We start from the raw sequence: 16340 nt of genomic DNA on the forward strand, positions 1-16340 counted from the left end.
TGATCTCAATAAATAAATTGAGATTTTTCGCCAGGAGGTATTGTGTATCTTCATGTGTTCTGTACCCAGAAGTATCTGCTTTTTGTTAGCATGCTAAAAAGAGTGGTTATAATTTAACTTTCACTCTGACAGATGTTGTACTGCATTTAAGCCTCAGATCAACCTTGTGGGTTCGGCATTATATGTATTCTTATTTTACAGATAATAAAGCTAGGAAATGAAGAAGTTAAGTAACTTTCCTAAAGCAAGAGAGTATCAAGTGAAGGATCCAGGCTTTGAACAGCCCACTCTTTCTGAATCTGGAGTCTGTGTGGAAACCATAGGACTTGGGTGGTTTCACACTAAGAAAATGAAGTAGTAGCAAATTGTATTGTGAGGCAGGATAAGTAAGCATAATATCTACCCCCGGAGAGTATACCTCCCAATCAGCCACCCACCTTCAGGAATTAGCAATTCATGAGGCCAAGGATGCTACTTGGCCTGGCAGGATCCCAATTCAAATAAGGACAATCAAACAGAATTTTTTTTTAAAGCAACTGAGCAACTTTGAAAAACAATAGCCTCTAGGGACACATCTGAAAGCAGCGCTCATAAAATATTGGCATTTGCATTTGAAATGTCTTGTTAAAAAACCAACAAACAGTGGTGTTCATTAGGGAATTGTGCTATACTCCCTCAGAGAAGGTCAGAATTCAAATTGTCAGAAACTCTTTTTCTTTTTCTCACTGAAATCATCTTTCAAGAGAGATTTTTGTTTTGCTTTGTTTTCTTTACTGAAACCCCACAGTCAACAAGTCACCAAGGAAAACGTGTGTGTGTGTGTGTATGCATGCACGCATGTTCACGTCTGGGTTTTAAATCAATTCATAGTTTCTGTTTCCTCCCGCTTTATTAGCTGTCAACCTTTAAATGAAGCCCAATCCAAATCTCAAACAAAAAAAAAATGCTTCTCTGAAATACCCATTGAAACATTCTTTTTCTAGAAAGAGAATTTTCCATTAGAAACATCTCAGAAGTAAGCAGGTCTTAACTGAAAGTTTAAAAGCAACTAAATGCTTCTTCATTCCTCCTCCTAAAGCGACTATTTTAATAATACTCCAAAGGCAATTGCAATTTTAATAATTGTATACGAGTCTTAACAAAAACAGCCTGTTTTCTGCTGGGTGTCTTACTAAGTTTATAGGAAATCAAATCACATCAAGTATTTCATTACAAAATTTCTTGAGCTGGTATTTTAATCTTGAAGTCACAGCCTTAGAAGGTAAAGATGTTGTGATCTTGGTCTAATCAGTGACATAATGGTAAATGTTTAACCATAGGCTTTCCAGAAAATAAAAAAATTCCTGATTTGCAGCATTTTCCAATGTCCATAGTGTAAATACTCCTACCGTGACATCCCTGAAGGCAGAGTTGGAAAGAGATGCAACCACTGATGGCATGTGAGCTTTCATTGAAACGTCCAGTATGTATCTGAAATCGCTTTGGGGGCAGAATTACTAAAGGATGCAGATGAGAATTGTGTTTAATAGCCCAAGTCTTAGAGCTGGGCTGCCAAGACCCTAACTCCATTTTTTAAATATCTCTCTATGTCATTTGGGTAAGAACCATAACCTTTCTGGGACTCTCTTTCCTCATATGTAAAATAGTAATGAATCAAGTTTCTATCTCATAGGATTGCTGTGATGATTAAATGAAATAGTGCATTAAAATTCTTAAAAGTGCTTTTGGCACCTACCAAGACATAATAATAGGCTATTAGTAATAAATGTTAGGTATTGTTTTCCTAGAATCTACAATTCCAACTATCAGAAAGTTTTACACTCTGTCATCTAACTTTTCAGAGATCATTGAAAACCATCCAGCTTCATAGCAACACTCTGAGAGGAGCCAGTTGGAAAGGGAAGAGCAATAAATAAGTCATCCCTCAGTTTCTCTTCCAAGTTTTCAATGCCTCGGTCTGTGATCTTTGGCAGAACATGTTACTTCTGAGTGCTTTAGTTCTCTTGTTAGTAAAGTGCAGAAAGTAGCAATCACCCTGTCAAATGCATGGGATTGTGGTGAGACTAATATGAGATAATGAAACTCAGAGCCCTTGGAAGGTGCTACAAATGAAGGGTATTATTATTAATCCAATTTAGAAATCAAGATGCCATGGAAGCACAGGAGAGTTAAAATAAAACAGTGAAAAGTTCGGTGTCATTTGAGTAAAGAAAAACACCCACAGTTTTACCATGAAGCAGTTAAGCATTTTTCTTCCCACAAGAGAACAATCCTATCTTACAATCTTATCTAATAAGGAGAGAATATGCTAATTGGCTGCCATGCCCTCACAAAGATAGTGGCGCCCAGTCCCCTCAGCCCCACTAGGGCAGCAGGTGCACGGCATGACCAGGCCCACCCCAGGCAGGTCCAGCTGCTCCGTGTGCCTGCCTCCAGAGTCCCCCAACCCCCTCAGCTCTCCAGTCACCCAGGGCCAGCCTGAGACACAGGCAAGCCTTAGATGGCAGCTGCCCAGATGCCCAGGGCAAGCCTGAGGCCCAGACAAGCCACTGATGGTGGGTACCTAGCCATCCAGGTCCTCCCAAGGCACTGGTAACCAGGGCCAGCTGAGGCTTGTGCTGCTGGCAGTGGCAGCAGCAGAGGTGTGCTGGGTGTCACCTTCCCCTGATCGCTGGGTCATCTTCCGCCCGTGAGGGCTCCCAGACTGTGAGAGGGGGCAGGCCAGGCTGAGGGACTCCCCCTCCAGTTCATGAATTTTCATGCACCAGGCCTCTAGTTTTCAAATAAAAGGAACTGTGCTTTGGAATGTAACATGTGTTTAAATGAATTAAGGACAATGGAGAACTAATTTAATAGAATATCTATGAAATTATAACTTCCTGGGAAAGTAAACACATCTAGAAAATTAACAAATATTACATGTAATAATCTATCAAATGGAAGATGAAACACTCAGGTATACTAGATGGTCAGTATTATGCCTTTATAAGATGAATAATGTAAAATAACCAAATGATTCTTAAAGGTAAAATTATTTTAGTTCTATAAATAAATGTAAAAAATAAAATGCCAAGGACAGATTGGAGAAATCTTAAACATGCTAAGCTCAGTAAACTTGTGAATAATAAAAAGCTCACATGAAAATGAAGGAGCAAGGAAGTTATAGGAACAAGGTAAGATTTTTAAAATTTACACATTGAATTCTCTTTAGAGGAATCATATACACTTACATATATTCAGTGAAAGTTAACTAAGAACATAATTCTGCATAGAGTTTATAATCTTAAAATGTGCCTACTATAGTTCTTAATTTATGACTATAAACCATGCTTTAACAGAGGACTTCCTTTCTGAGGACAAAAATATATTACATGTGCAGCAATGTCCTCACCATGCCATTTTCTGTCCATTAGTGAAAATTCTCATTAATATTTAAAAGTTCAGGCCCAGACAGCGTGGCTCAATAGTTGAGCATCCACCTATGAACCAGGAGGTCACAGTTTGATTTCCTGTCAGGGCACAAGTCCAGGTTTCCAGTCCGATCCCCTGTAGGGGACGAGCAGGAGGCAGCCAGTCAATGATTCTCTCTCCTTACTGACTTAAATCTTGAAATAATAGGAAAATCCTTACATCAGTGAACATTAGTATAAACCAATATTTGTTTCTGACATTTACAAATCTGGTCTTAAAGATAGTGAGAATAGGGGGAGAAGAGACTAATTTATTCATTTTATGACTTTATTGTTTGATTATTCAAACTTGATATTCAAACATTTGGATTAAAATGTACACTTTTAAAAGAAAATGTCACAGGTAAGTTCAGTGAAGAACTTCTTAAATTTAAATAAGATTTGATTTTAATTTCATGACCAATCTGTGCTAAATTTATGTTTGAGATAAAGGAACATCAAGAAAGAGGGAAACGGGAAAGAGGTAGAGAAGATAAAAGAGAGATGATGAAGTTAAAAAGTACCTTGTTTCATCGATATATACTGCTTCCAAAACAGATGCTGCATATTCAATATTCTTCTTTAAGTCTACAATGTTCACATCACCTTTTTCCAGCTGCTTCACCAGGCATCTTAGTCTGTTTCACAGAGTAGCCAAAGAAAGAGAGAAATAAAGAGAGATTAATTATAACTATATGGGAAATACTTCAATTTAAATACACAAATCAAGTGAAACGTTTAACACATCTTTCTAAGTCATCAAATAGAAATATTTGGGTATAGTTAAGATCAATCTTTATTACTTAAACAACTACGAGAAATTCTATTCACCTCTCAATAATATTAGGGTTGTAGGTTTCTAGTTTAAGTATCATATTTCAAGGATAGTTTTTCTGAAAATTCAAGATAAAATAGATACTTTCATGAAAGTGTATTCCTAACCTAGAATTTATCCTATGGCTGTTCTACTTCCCCAGAGCTGGCAATAAGATCATTTTTAAAGGGTACTCCTTTGAACACTTCTGTAGCAATTATTCACTGTATATAGCAACAAAAACAAAAAAGAAAGGCAAAGTTTCCAAGCAAATATAAGCAAGATGAGAAAACAATATTTGGGCGTATGCTTGGTATTTTTACTACAATGGTTTCCACCTGAGACAGATGTATGATATATTTTCCCTCTTTTTTACCCCCCCCATAGGATGATATGTCCCAACTCAAATCACAGGAATCAGCTAAGCCATGTCTGGATTTCTGACTCATAGAAACTATGATAATGAATGTTATTATTTAAAGGGACTAAAGTTTGGGATAACTTTTTGTGCAGCAACAGACATCTCTTGGAATGAGATAATACAAATCACCTCAATCAGTTTATAATACTTTTAGAAACTTTATGCATTCATTATAATCCAAGTGTTTCTGATGATACTGTTCTATACAAATAGAAAAAGAAAACATACTTCTCACTCTATATATACTGCAGATAACCAATATAAAGACAAGTTATTTATTTTCCTAAGTCAATAGAATTTAATTCTACACCTAACCCAAAGTATTTCAGAGAGAAATGCATCTACTTTTAGGCACAGTCTTAGAGACAGTACAGTAGGTTTTTTGAAAATTTGCTTTGGATGATTCCCAGTATCAAGACTAGGGTATAAAAACAAGTAAAAAATTTTAGCAAGGGTATTTGACATCCCTCCATCCATAAGGAACACTTTATTTCTCCATAGGAAAAACATCATATCTAGATTAAAACTTCTTATTTAGGAAGCTACAAATAACTGCCATATACTTTCATGTGACAAAATATTATCAGACCATACCATTTTAAAATAAATGTTATATACCAAAAAGCAAGTCTTACTTATACAGAGACAGCAAAATAAACAAAACAAAATAACAACCAGAACATATTACTTAGGAAAAATTAAGTCTGACTTTAAAGCTTGCCTAAAACACTGAGTGTGATAATAAGGAACTAACACATTGAGTGCTCTGAGATCTTTGTAATGTTTATGACCCAATCACATTGTATTTGGTGAAATTACCTTTCATGTGTGAAATTAAAATAAAGAGTTTCATAGTTCTGCGATGCCTTAAACATATATCACTTGTGAATCTTTCTTGTGGAAATTACTCGGTACAGCTTGGTTGTATTTGGTTGTATGAAGTGATTTTAAAGACAAAAAGTTCTTCAGATGGTTGCCTCCCCTTCTTTCTGAATAAATGAACTCGAATTTTATCTGAGTTAGTAATTTTTGCCACTAAGAAAGCACATTTCCCAGGCCCTCTTGAAGCTAGGTATGCCATGAGATTGCATTCTGGCCAAGGAGAATGAATGGAGGTTAAGAGTTTTAGAACAATTATCTGGAGGAGGGCGAGCTCAGCGGGAAGGGGTTCTCTCCTATCCCTTGCCCATTTCTCACTGCCTGGAATACAGTGGGATTATCTCAATGGTCAGTAGCCATCTAGGAACATAAAGAGACCTGGCAGAGGAAAGCCTCCCACCAAGAATGACAGAAAAGGGAGATGGAAGTGGCCTGGACTCCATGCTGTGAACCACCTTAATGAAATTACCTACCTCTGGACTTATTTCCCATGAAAAAAAAAAGTTTTCTTTATGCCACTATTATGTTGAGATTTCTTTTATTTGCATCTGAACCAAATCTTAACTGATAAATCAAATGAATAAGAAATGACTCAAAATAACTAAAGAAAAGAGGAATCCTATATTATAAAAGGCTAAAATGCAAATAGACCAAAAGGCAGAACAACGGAACAACTGGTGCTATGATGTGCACTGACCACCAGGGGGCAGACATTCAACTGATCAACCAGTTGCTATGATGTGCATTGACCTCCAGGAAGGTAGATGCTCTGGCTGGTAGGTTAGCTTGCTGCTGGGCTGAGGCCAATTGGGACTGAGCGAGATGGGCCTAACATGCCCTGGAGCCTTCAGTCCCTTCTCGACTGGCCAATTTCCTGAATCCCTCCCCAGCCCGGATCATGAACCAGTGGGGTCCCTTGACCTGGCCTGCACCCTCTTGAAACCCAGGACCCCTCAGGGGATGTTGGAGAGCAGCTGGTTTCGGCTCAATTTCGCTCAACACTGGAGCTGCCCCTTGGTGGTCAGTGCACTCCCACAGGGGGAGTGCCACTCAGCCAGAGCTGGGCTCATGGCTGGTGAGCGCAATGGAGGTGGTGGGAGCCTTTCCTGCCCCCACTGCAGTGCTCAGAATTTCCAACTGCTGGCGTAAGCCCGTTCCCCGGAGGGGTCCCAAATTGTAAGAGGGTGCAGGCCAGGCTGAGTGACCCCCTCCCTGAGTCCACAAATTTCATGCACTAGGCCTCTAGTTGTCATATAAAATGAGAGGGACAACCTGGGGAACTATCCATAAATGCACTTCCTTGCTCATGGCAGCCTGTAGGTGCTCCCAGGGAAGTTGTCAGATCATCATCAGAGCAGCACAGCACACCTGAGGAAAACTGTGACTTCAAGAGGCCCTAATACTTGTACAATGAACATGCTCTTTCACAGAGACAACTTGAAGTAGCTTAAAGATAGTAAATATTATGAATTGTTATATATATAAATAGGGTATATGCCTATAATCTGACACAAAAAACTATTCTAGAAAAAAAAAACACTCCACTATCACCTCATTAGAAAATCTAATTAGATATGATCATAATTCCGTAAAACCTTGACCACTCAAGCACACTTGCACACACACAAGCACGCACATCTGGGTGCATACACCCTCTAACCCCTAAGCTCACTAAGTCAACCCAAAAATACTGGAAGAAAATATGTATTTGGGGGCTACTAAAATGTCTTTCTCTTTTATCTCCTTTGCATCAAATTCCTTTAATGAGTATGAGAACATATTTCTATTTACATAATTTCTATGTAATAGAAATGGACAATCTGAAATTAAAAAGCAAGATTATTTATAATAGTACCCCAAATTCTTAGACATAAGAATTTCACATTTGGGGTCTGACAAAATATGTACAAGTGTTACTGTAAACTACAGAACAGCAAAAACAAATCAAAGTAGGCCTAAATAAATGAAGAGATACACCATGTTCAGTGACTGAAAAACTCAATATTGTTAGCATGTTATTTCTCCCCAACCTGATCTCTAGATTCAATGCAATCCCAATAAATATCCCACCAGGCTTTTTAGTTGTATATATTGCCATACTGATTTTAAAATTCATATAGGAATATAATCAACTTACTATAGTCAAAACAAATTTTAAAAAAAGGAAAAAGTTCTGGGATTTACTTTAGAGCTATATTAATCAGTACAGTATAAATGGCATAGTGTGCTATATTATTAGCACCAAGACAGGCAGGTATGTCAATGGAACAAAATATAAAGTTTAGGAAGAGACCCACAAATACATTGTCAATTGATTTTGGGAAAAGTTGTCAAGATAATATATGGTGGAAAAAAAGACAGCATTTATAAGACAGTGCTGGATCAAAAGAAATATCTACATATAAAATGAACTTGAATTCATACACGCATCACAAATATAAATGTATATCCCAAAACTATAAACCTAGAAGGAAAAATCTTTATGATCTGAATCAGTCACAGATTATCTTAGATATAACACCTAAAGTACTAACTATGAAAAAAATAGATTGAACTTAATATTAAAAATTTCTATTTTTTGAAAGCATTGCTTAAAAAATAAAAAGACAAACCACAGACCAGGAGCAAACATTTGCAAATCACGTAAAAACTTGCAAAATTCCATAATAACAAGACAAATAACCCAATACAAAAATCTGCAAACAATTTGAACAGACTCTTCACCAAAATAATATATTCATGGCAAACATGAAAAGATGCTCAAAATTATTACTTATTAGAAAAAATTCAAATCACAACAATAATGTAGAAACAAACACCTATTAGAATGGCTAAAATTAAAATAATTGATCACACCAAATACTGGCAACGATGTGGAGAGACTGGAACTACCATATATTGCTATTGGGAATGTAAATAGGTACAACCCTTTTAGAAAACAGTTTCCCTAAAAAACTAAATTTTCATCTAACATATAACTTAGCCATTTTATTCTTTGGTGGAGAGAAAAAGAAATATATGTCCTTACAAAGACTTGTACATGAATGTTCATAGCAGCTTTATGAAGCAACCCAAATGCTCATTGTCAGGTAAATGAAAAAACGAACTAGGGCATAACCATCCAAAGAGTTGTACTCAGCAATAAAACATTGATATACGCAATGACATGAGTGAATCAGAATTATATTGAGTAAAATAAAACATGAGCCTATTGTATGATTCCAATTACATAAAATTTTAGAAAATGTAAACTAACCTCATAGTGACAGGAAGCAGATCCCTGGTTGCTGCGAATAGAGGAGGAGGGGATCAGGCAGGAGAAAGGGGAGGATTACAAAGGAGCTTCAGGAAACTTTTCAGGGTAATGGAAATGTTAATTTTCTTGATTGTGGGATGGTTTCATAGGTATATACACATGTCCACCTTCACCAAATTATAAACTACAAACTGAAATGTAAAATCATTGAGATAGAAAAAGGCTATATACTAAATAGATGCTTTTGTTATATATCTGAATTTTTTGTTTTATCAAAATACTTAAAATTCTAATATATACTATCAAAGATTTGAAACAATCTACAGCAGCACTCAACTTTTAATGATCTTTTCTCAAAGAGAATGGCAGTAATCTTTGATAATTCATAATACTTCTAAAACCAGCCTGACTATTATGAACAGAATAGTCTTTGATCTTAGCATTTTGGAGACACTTCCTTCCTTTCTAATGATCAGAACACTTAACAAAAAAATAAAAATAAAAAGACAGAAATGAAAATAGAAACATACTCTTTGAAAATAAATGAGTGGCTCTGTAATTCAATCAAGCAGTTGCAGAGGAGACATAATTTCTACTTTGAACAAAGAGTACTGAGCTGTAGGAAATGATTGAGTATTTTTTTATCCAAATATAGAACTGTCACTTCTTCAAATGAAAAAATACTCAATATAAAACTATGTAGTTTTCATAATCAAGTACTGCAAATTCCCTAAGGTTACTTTGTGAGATATGGCTACTTGACCCAATCTTACAAAAAGACCACCAACATAAGTAAGAATATTCTAATACTAAAATATCTTGTGTGTCTCTGCATATCTTCATTAAATTCTAGGATATAAAATGCCCAGGTTATCTCTAATGCTATTGACCATGAGTAATAAACTAATAAGTGAAATTTAAAAGAGAGTAATCACTGTGTTCCTGACATTTCCCCATTTGTGACCTGATTGAAATACAAAAGAGAAGGTATGATTGTCAGAATGCTGTAATAATAAGTAGAAAAGGTGAAGCTAAGAGGATATCTGTAGCAGATATTAACATACAAAATATGGTCATACATAGGAGTGCCCCAAAACTAATAAATGGGGACATCCAGAACAAGAAGCTATGTCATTTTCCATAAGTTCTGATTGTCTCTGATCTGAGCATGATAAAAAATGTCATTAAGTAATTAAATTGTCCTATCTACTCTGCAGGTCAATTCTTAGGAAATTAAATCCTAATCTCAGTCTAAAAAGCAAAGCTTATAGATGTAAAGTCCTTTAAAGACATTTTTCTTTCACATAGGCAAAGGTTGTCATTGTAAAGCTCCTTAACACCTTCATTTTATGGCATAAGTAATTCCCAAAACAACTGGTATTATTAAAATATGGGAACAATTGTGTGGCAAATATTATTAGCCTTTGATAAAGATTTACATTGTACATTTAAATAAACAAACAAAAAACCCTCATAGAAATGAAGAATATATAATGGAAAAGTATTTTTTAAGCACAAATGAGTATATAATTGTTTTCTCTCTTCTCTCCAAATCACAACTTAGGTAAACCATTTATCACAATGTTTTATTATAGAAACAGGCATTGCATAAGTCCCAGCATGTTAAAGAATTCCTTTTAAGTACAGAGATACAAACCCTGAAATGCTTTCAAGACCAATTGTTTCTTCATGGGAAGCAAAAGAGCATATTAATTCTAAAGAGGGAACTAATCCTATGTTCCCAGATACTGTAAGCCCTCAGAAATACTATACATACCTATTTAAATACATTTAAATATAGGGAATATATAATACACTTAAGTATAGTTATTTATAAAATATACTTATTTGTATATAGCAAATATATTTTTATGTAAATGTACACATATGTGTTCTGATGAGGAAAAAGTAGTGACCTTCACCCACCATGAAGGATGGTAGCAACCTTACTTGGGTAAATATTGCTGTTTCCTATTTTAACCTTGCTGTTTTGGGTTCTGTACTCATTTAAAAGTTATTTTGATTTTCTGATCTTATGTATGCTATCCCAATACTCCATTGAGGATGGCTTGGCTATCCCATTGATTGTGATCTTACTGGTCATCGAAGCACATTCCTCTGACACCCAAGACAGTTCAATTATCCTAAATTGTCTCAGTAACTACAGATAACCGAGTTTCGCTTGACTCAGTGGTCCCGGAATCAGAAGAGCACAAATTATCATAAATTGCTACAGACAGTGCATTTCTGTTGATTCAGGGATTCATAGATACTTAAGATAACTAACTTGCCGGTTTCACTTCTGTAAAATTACGAAACAGGTTCCTCATTCCAGACCCAAAAATGTAATCGATATTTTTGTGATATTCCGCCAATATAAGCCAGACGTGGCAAGCAGTTCGGGGCTGCGAGATTTGGAACTTTAGCCCCTCGTATGCTGCCGACCTTTAATAAATGACTCGGTAATTCGACTTCTAGAGGCGCCCTTTGTAAGATGGGGGTTGCACTACAACGGTAAGGCTTCATTTCTTCTCTAAGGGAAGTCATGCGCTCGGCCACTATTCTGCTCTGATAATTACCACTATTCCTCCTGTTTACATATTTCAAAAATTCATTAAAATATCCTATTCTTTAACACCTTCTCTCTTTTTTTCTCTTTGAGTGTGTGGGTTTATAAAATTTTACCCTTCTGTCATTTTAGGGAGGGTCTTGAGTAGGAAAATAATAAACATATGTGACAACCCACAATCTTCATTCAACAAATAAGAATTTTATTTTCTTGCTGCCTAATTAAATCAGCAAAAAAAGATAGGGTGCAGATACAATGAAAAGTTCTTTTGATGAAGTATTAAAATAACTGAACAAAATAATAATGGTGAAGCAGGAAATGTACAGGGTTGATGCAAATGGTTATTAGCTACTTGGTATTGATAAAAATTGCAGAGCATTTTTCACAAATAGAATAAAATCTGTCTTTTTCCGGGGCAGAAAGAATGACTGGGATACAAGGAACAATAAGTTATAGCTGAAAGTCCATTTAGATAGTAGGCAGAATCGAGTTTGATCTAGAAACTGAAAACTGTCTCTTGATTTGTGTGCAGTTCCATAGTTTTTCCATTTCATTACTCCCATCCGCCTCCATGACTATAACTCTAAAGGCTCAAAGAGACATGTTCTAAAGGAGTCTGTGTATCTAAAATGCATGAGTCATTTTCATTTGTTAATTTTAGCACTAATTTTTTGTCTTCATCACTTTAGCATTTTCATTTGAAGGTGTGATATGCTCTCAAGTTCTGTAACACAGATGCTGGTTTTCCACTGCAACTTGGTTTTAAAATAAATGTCCCAGGAAAAGAAATCATGCTGAAGAATGTCATAATGAGGGTTTTGTCTTAGTGGTATTTAAAAGAACACTGCTTTTAAAGAAATGTTTTTTTCAGTGGGTGGGTGGGAAAAGATCAACCAAAGAACTTGTATGAATATATGCATAACCCATGGGCAACAATAATAGGATAGTGAAGGCCTGGGGTCAGGGGCAGGGGTGGGCTAGAAGGAGTCAGGTGAGGGGACATATGTAATACTTTCAACAATCAAGTTTTTAAAAAATAAATAAATAAAAAATAAGTTAGCATAAGTATAACCCCCCCCCCAAAAAAAAAAAAAGTAAAAATGTTTTTTCAAGGGAAATACTTAAAACAAACCTGTGGAACTTTAAAATGATTCCAATAAAATAGGAAAGTAGTGTTAAGAAACCTATCTGAATGCTTAACCATATAAACAAGAAGACTTGATCAGAACTCCAGTAACTGCCCCATGAAAGAGGCCAGGTGTTGAGCAAATGCTGCTGCTAAGAAAAGGAAAATGAAATAATAATAATAATAGAAAAGGAAAATAACTATCCATACTCAATGTACTATGTAGTCACCATGTACTTTTACAGCTAGAAAAAACAAAAACAAAAAAACAAAAGCTAAGGAAAGCAGTGGAATGTGACAAGCGTCAGTATGTTCAAAGAAATGAGGTTGTGAAAATATTTTTTTAAGTTTCTCAATGGCTGCTCAGACTTGTACACTCAATCTTTTTAGCAAGTAAGTATTAACTAAAAGAAGAAAATATTTCTTAATGCAGTGAGCAAGCAAATGGTCAGCTCAGTTTCTAAAACTACAGCTAAATGTTTCTGAATTCAATATGAACTGCAGTTAAGAAATTTTAGAGAAATAGACCTTAGCCTAAAATGTTGAAAAAAAAGAAACCAAAACATTATTAACATAGTTCTGTCTGTTTATTATTGATCATTTGGATCATTCCCCTAGTAGCTGTGTCCTTCTGTCATCTGGAACAATGTCACACTCAATACAATGATGCTGCTATTGAAGACAGAATGCTAGTACAATTTAGCTTAACCTTGAAATGGGAGTGGAGTCATCCAGTTAACTCCCATGATTCAACTCATTCACCTCATAGAGATCTCTCACTATAACTTTAAGCTCACCACCACTGTCCCCCTAACTTGCCCTTCCTATCCTCTCGCTCTTGAGCCCTCTCCCCCAATCAGTCCCTGCTATGTAAATCCCCCTCCATTGCCCATGCTCAGCTAGGCTATTCCTCTGCTCCAAGAGGAAATGACCCTGTCAAAGGAAAACACAACTTTAGTGAGATATCTTTGACATATGAAAATGTACATGTTGAAGGCATGCTGCTTAATGTTTTAATATCTGCATGCATTGTGAAAATATCACCACAGTCAAGCTAAATAGCTTATCTATCACTTCTACATTACTGCCATCTGTGTTATGTGTGGAAGGGGGGTATGTGAGATTAATGTAAAATAGTATATCCTCTTATTCGTTTTTAAGTATACAATTCACTATTGTGTACTGTTGACTTGATATACTTGTCAAGTTGGTAACCTTCCCTCCCATCCCCTGCCTTGACTTCAGCTATCAATCATCTTCCCTAAGAAAAAATATGTGGATAAAACTTACCCCATAGAACTAATTAGGTTCATAGGTGTCCTTATTGCTGTTATATTAAATTTGCAGCAACCTTAATTCAAGATTACAAAAAGCTGAGCACAAAAGCATTAATTCTTATTAAATTTTAGCTCTTAGTTCCATTACCTGCAACACACCTAAGGATCTCAATATTGATGCCCCCATATTATATCTTATATTCTAATATTGAAGTTTTGTGTTAGCTGTGTGTGTGTGTATGTGTGTGTATGTGTGTGTGTATGTGTGTGTATGTGTGTGTGTATGTGTGTGTATGTGTGTGTGTATATATATATATATATATATATATATATATATATATATATATGTAAACACAAATGAGTCCAAAAGTTGACTTTATTTCCCTCCAATGTACCTAGAACTTAATTAAAATTTTTGTAATTTATAAATGATTAACCAAATATATGAATGTGTAGTCCAAATTCATGTCTTGTGGCATAATAAATCTCTTAGTCCTAAGTTGTCATTGACAGTCCCATTCATTCAATAAACTATTTAAGAGCTATCTGAAGATCATAAAACTATTCCTCAAAAAAAGACTAACAAAATTGTCTCAATTTTAAAATGAAGACAGTGAGGTGTGTGTTTTTTTGTTTATTTTATTTTTTTATTTCAAGAAAAATGATTTTAAGCATAATAATGTTACATACAATAGACATTAATATTTCAAGAAAAAATATTTTAAATATAATATTACCAAAACTGTACAACATAGTATAACAACACAAAAGTTGTAGGAAATATTAAAAATCTGCAAATAACAGGATTACTTTTATTATATTCTAAATTTCTTTTCCTCTGGCTCTATTTTGGCTCATCAGTTTATGCTATTCATTATATTCTACAAATGATTGAAATCATGTGATATTTATCTTTCTCGGTGGGCTTATTTCTCTTGGCATCATGCTCTCCAAATCCATCCATGCTGTTGCAAATGGTAAGAGTTCCTTCTTTTTTATAGCAGCATAGTATTCCATTGTATAGATGTACCATAGTTTTCTAACCCACTCATCTTAATCTTAGCTATTGTAAACTGTGCTGCTATGAACATAGAAGTGCATATATCCTTTCTGATTTGTGTATCTGGTTTCTTGGGATGTATTGCTAGAAGTGGGATTACAGGGTTAAATTGAAGCTCCATTTTTAATTTTTGAGGAGACTCCGTACTGTTCTCCACAGTGGTTGCACTTGTTTGCGTTCCCACCAGCAGTGCAAGAGGGTTCCTTTTTCTCCACATCCTTGCCAGCACTTGTTGTTGGATTTGTTTATGACAGCTATTCTGATAGGTGTGAGATGGTACCTCACTGTCATTTTGATTTGCATCTCTCAGATGATTAGTGACTTTGAGCATGTTTTCATATGTCTCTTGGCCTTCTGTAGGTCCTCTTTTGAAAATTATCTATTTAAATCCTTAGCCTATTTTTTTTTATTAGATTGTATATCTTCTTTTTGTTAAGTTCTATGAGTTCACTGTAAATTTTGGAGATTAAACCCTTATCAGAGATAACATTGGCAAATATGTTCTCCTATGCAGTGTCCTCTTGTTGTTTTGTTGATGGTTTATTCTGTGCAGAAGCTTTTATTTTCATGTAGTCCCATTTATTTATTTTCTTCTTAGTTTCCATTGTCTTAGGAGCTGACACTTAGGTTTTGAGTTTTAACTAGCCTATCTACATTTATACTGTCAAATAGAAGAAGAGGTATATCTAAAATAAGTCTATATTATTCAGAGATCCATGCTTTTTCCTCTCAAATTTTTAAACTGTCAACTTTTGATATCAACATTACCAAAGGTTAGTAAAAGTAATAGCAAAGTAAATAATTCTGAACATCTATTGAATGTCCACATAGGTACAACTAGCTAAACTCTACACTTAGGAGTGAATGGTTTACCTATATGACATGCTTTCAGTGAGTCTGATGTATTTTTTTAAAACCACTAAATATTTTCAAGCATAATACAACACATCACTTAAACTCTTATTTTTTTGAGGAGTCTACCTTATCAATATGAGAACATGGTTTTCATATGTAGAACACCTGAGTTTTACACACACAAACGCTTTCTAACTCAGTGGAGGCCTAATTAAATGCTATACAATACAATTTGAAGATTTGAAAAATGGTAAAGGGCTCTGTTTGGGCTTTTAACTTTAATTCTGAAACTATTTTTAAAATTTTTTGATGTTAAGTCAAAACAAATCAATAGTGACCATTAGTTTAACAAGGAATGATACAGATCTGAAGTTTTTCTAGAAGGAAACAAAAACCACTTCCATCCAGAATAAAATAAATCATTCTCAGGAACTGGAGTTTTGACCTCAAAACAAAAGACACAAAGGAGCATCACTGTAAGTTTGTATTTTTTGACAAAAATACTATAAAGTGAAATTCAGACAAGGGAGAATGATTTTGATTAAATTAGTGGTTAGCTACAACTCCATGGCAACACACCCACACTTGTGAAATGCATCATGTCTCTTAAAAGATTATACATAATCAAATCCCA

At 35.1% G+C, this 16340-nt stretch overlaps 1 protein-coding gene across 4 annotated transcripts in view; it reads right to left on the minus strand.

Moving 5' to 3' along the window:
• PDE1A (phosphodiesterase 1A) overlaps positions 1-16340 on the minus strand; it is a 228859-nt gene that overhangs the window by 61350 nt on the left and 151169 nt on the right. For all 4 annotated transcript variants that reach the window (XM_084892603.1, XM_084892606.1, XM_084892605.1 and 1 more), the window contains one exon: positions 3974-4087. In XM_084892603.1, coding sequence (XP_084748729.1) covers positions 3974-4087 — 114 coding nt within the window. The remainder of the gene's footprint in view (positions 1-3973; positions 4088-16340) is intronic.

Source organism: Pipistrellus hanaki (genome assembly GCF_964339955.1).
Source record: "Pipistrellus hanaki genome assembly, chromosome: 8".
Taxonomy (NCBI): Eukaryota; Metazoa; Chordata; class Mammalia; order Chiroptera; family Vespertilionidae; genus Pipistrellus; species Pipistrellus hanaki.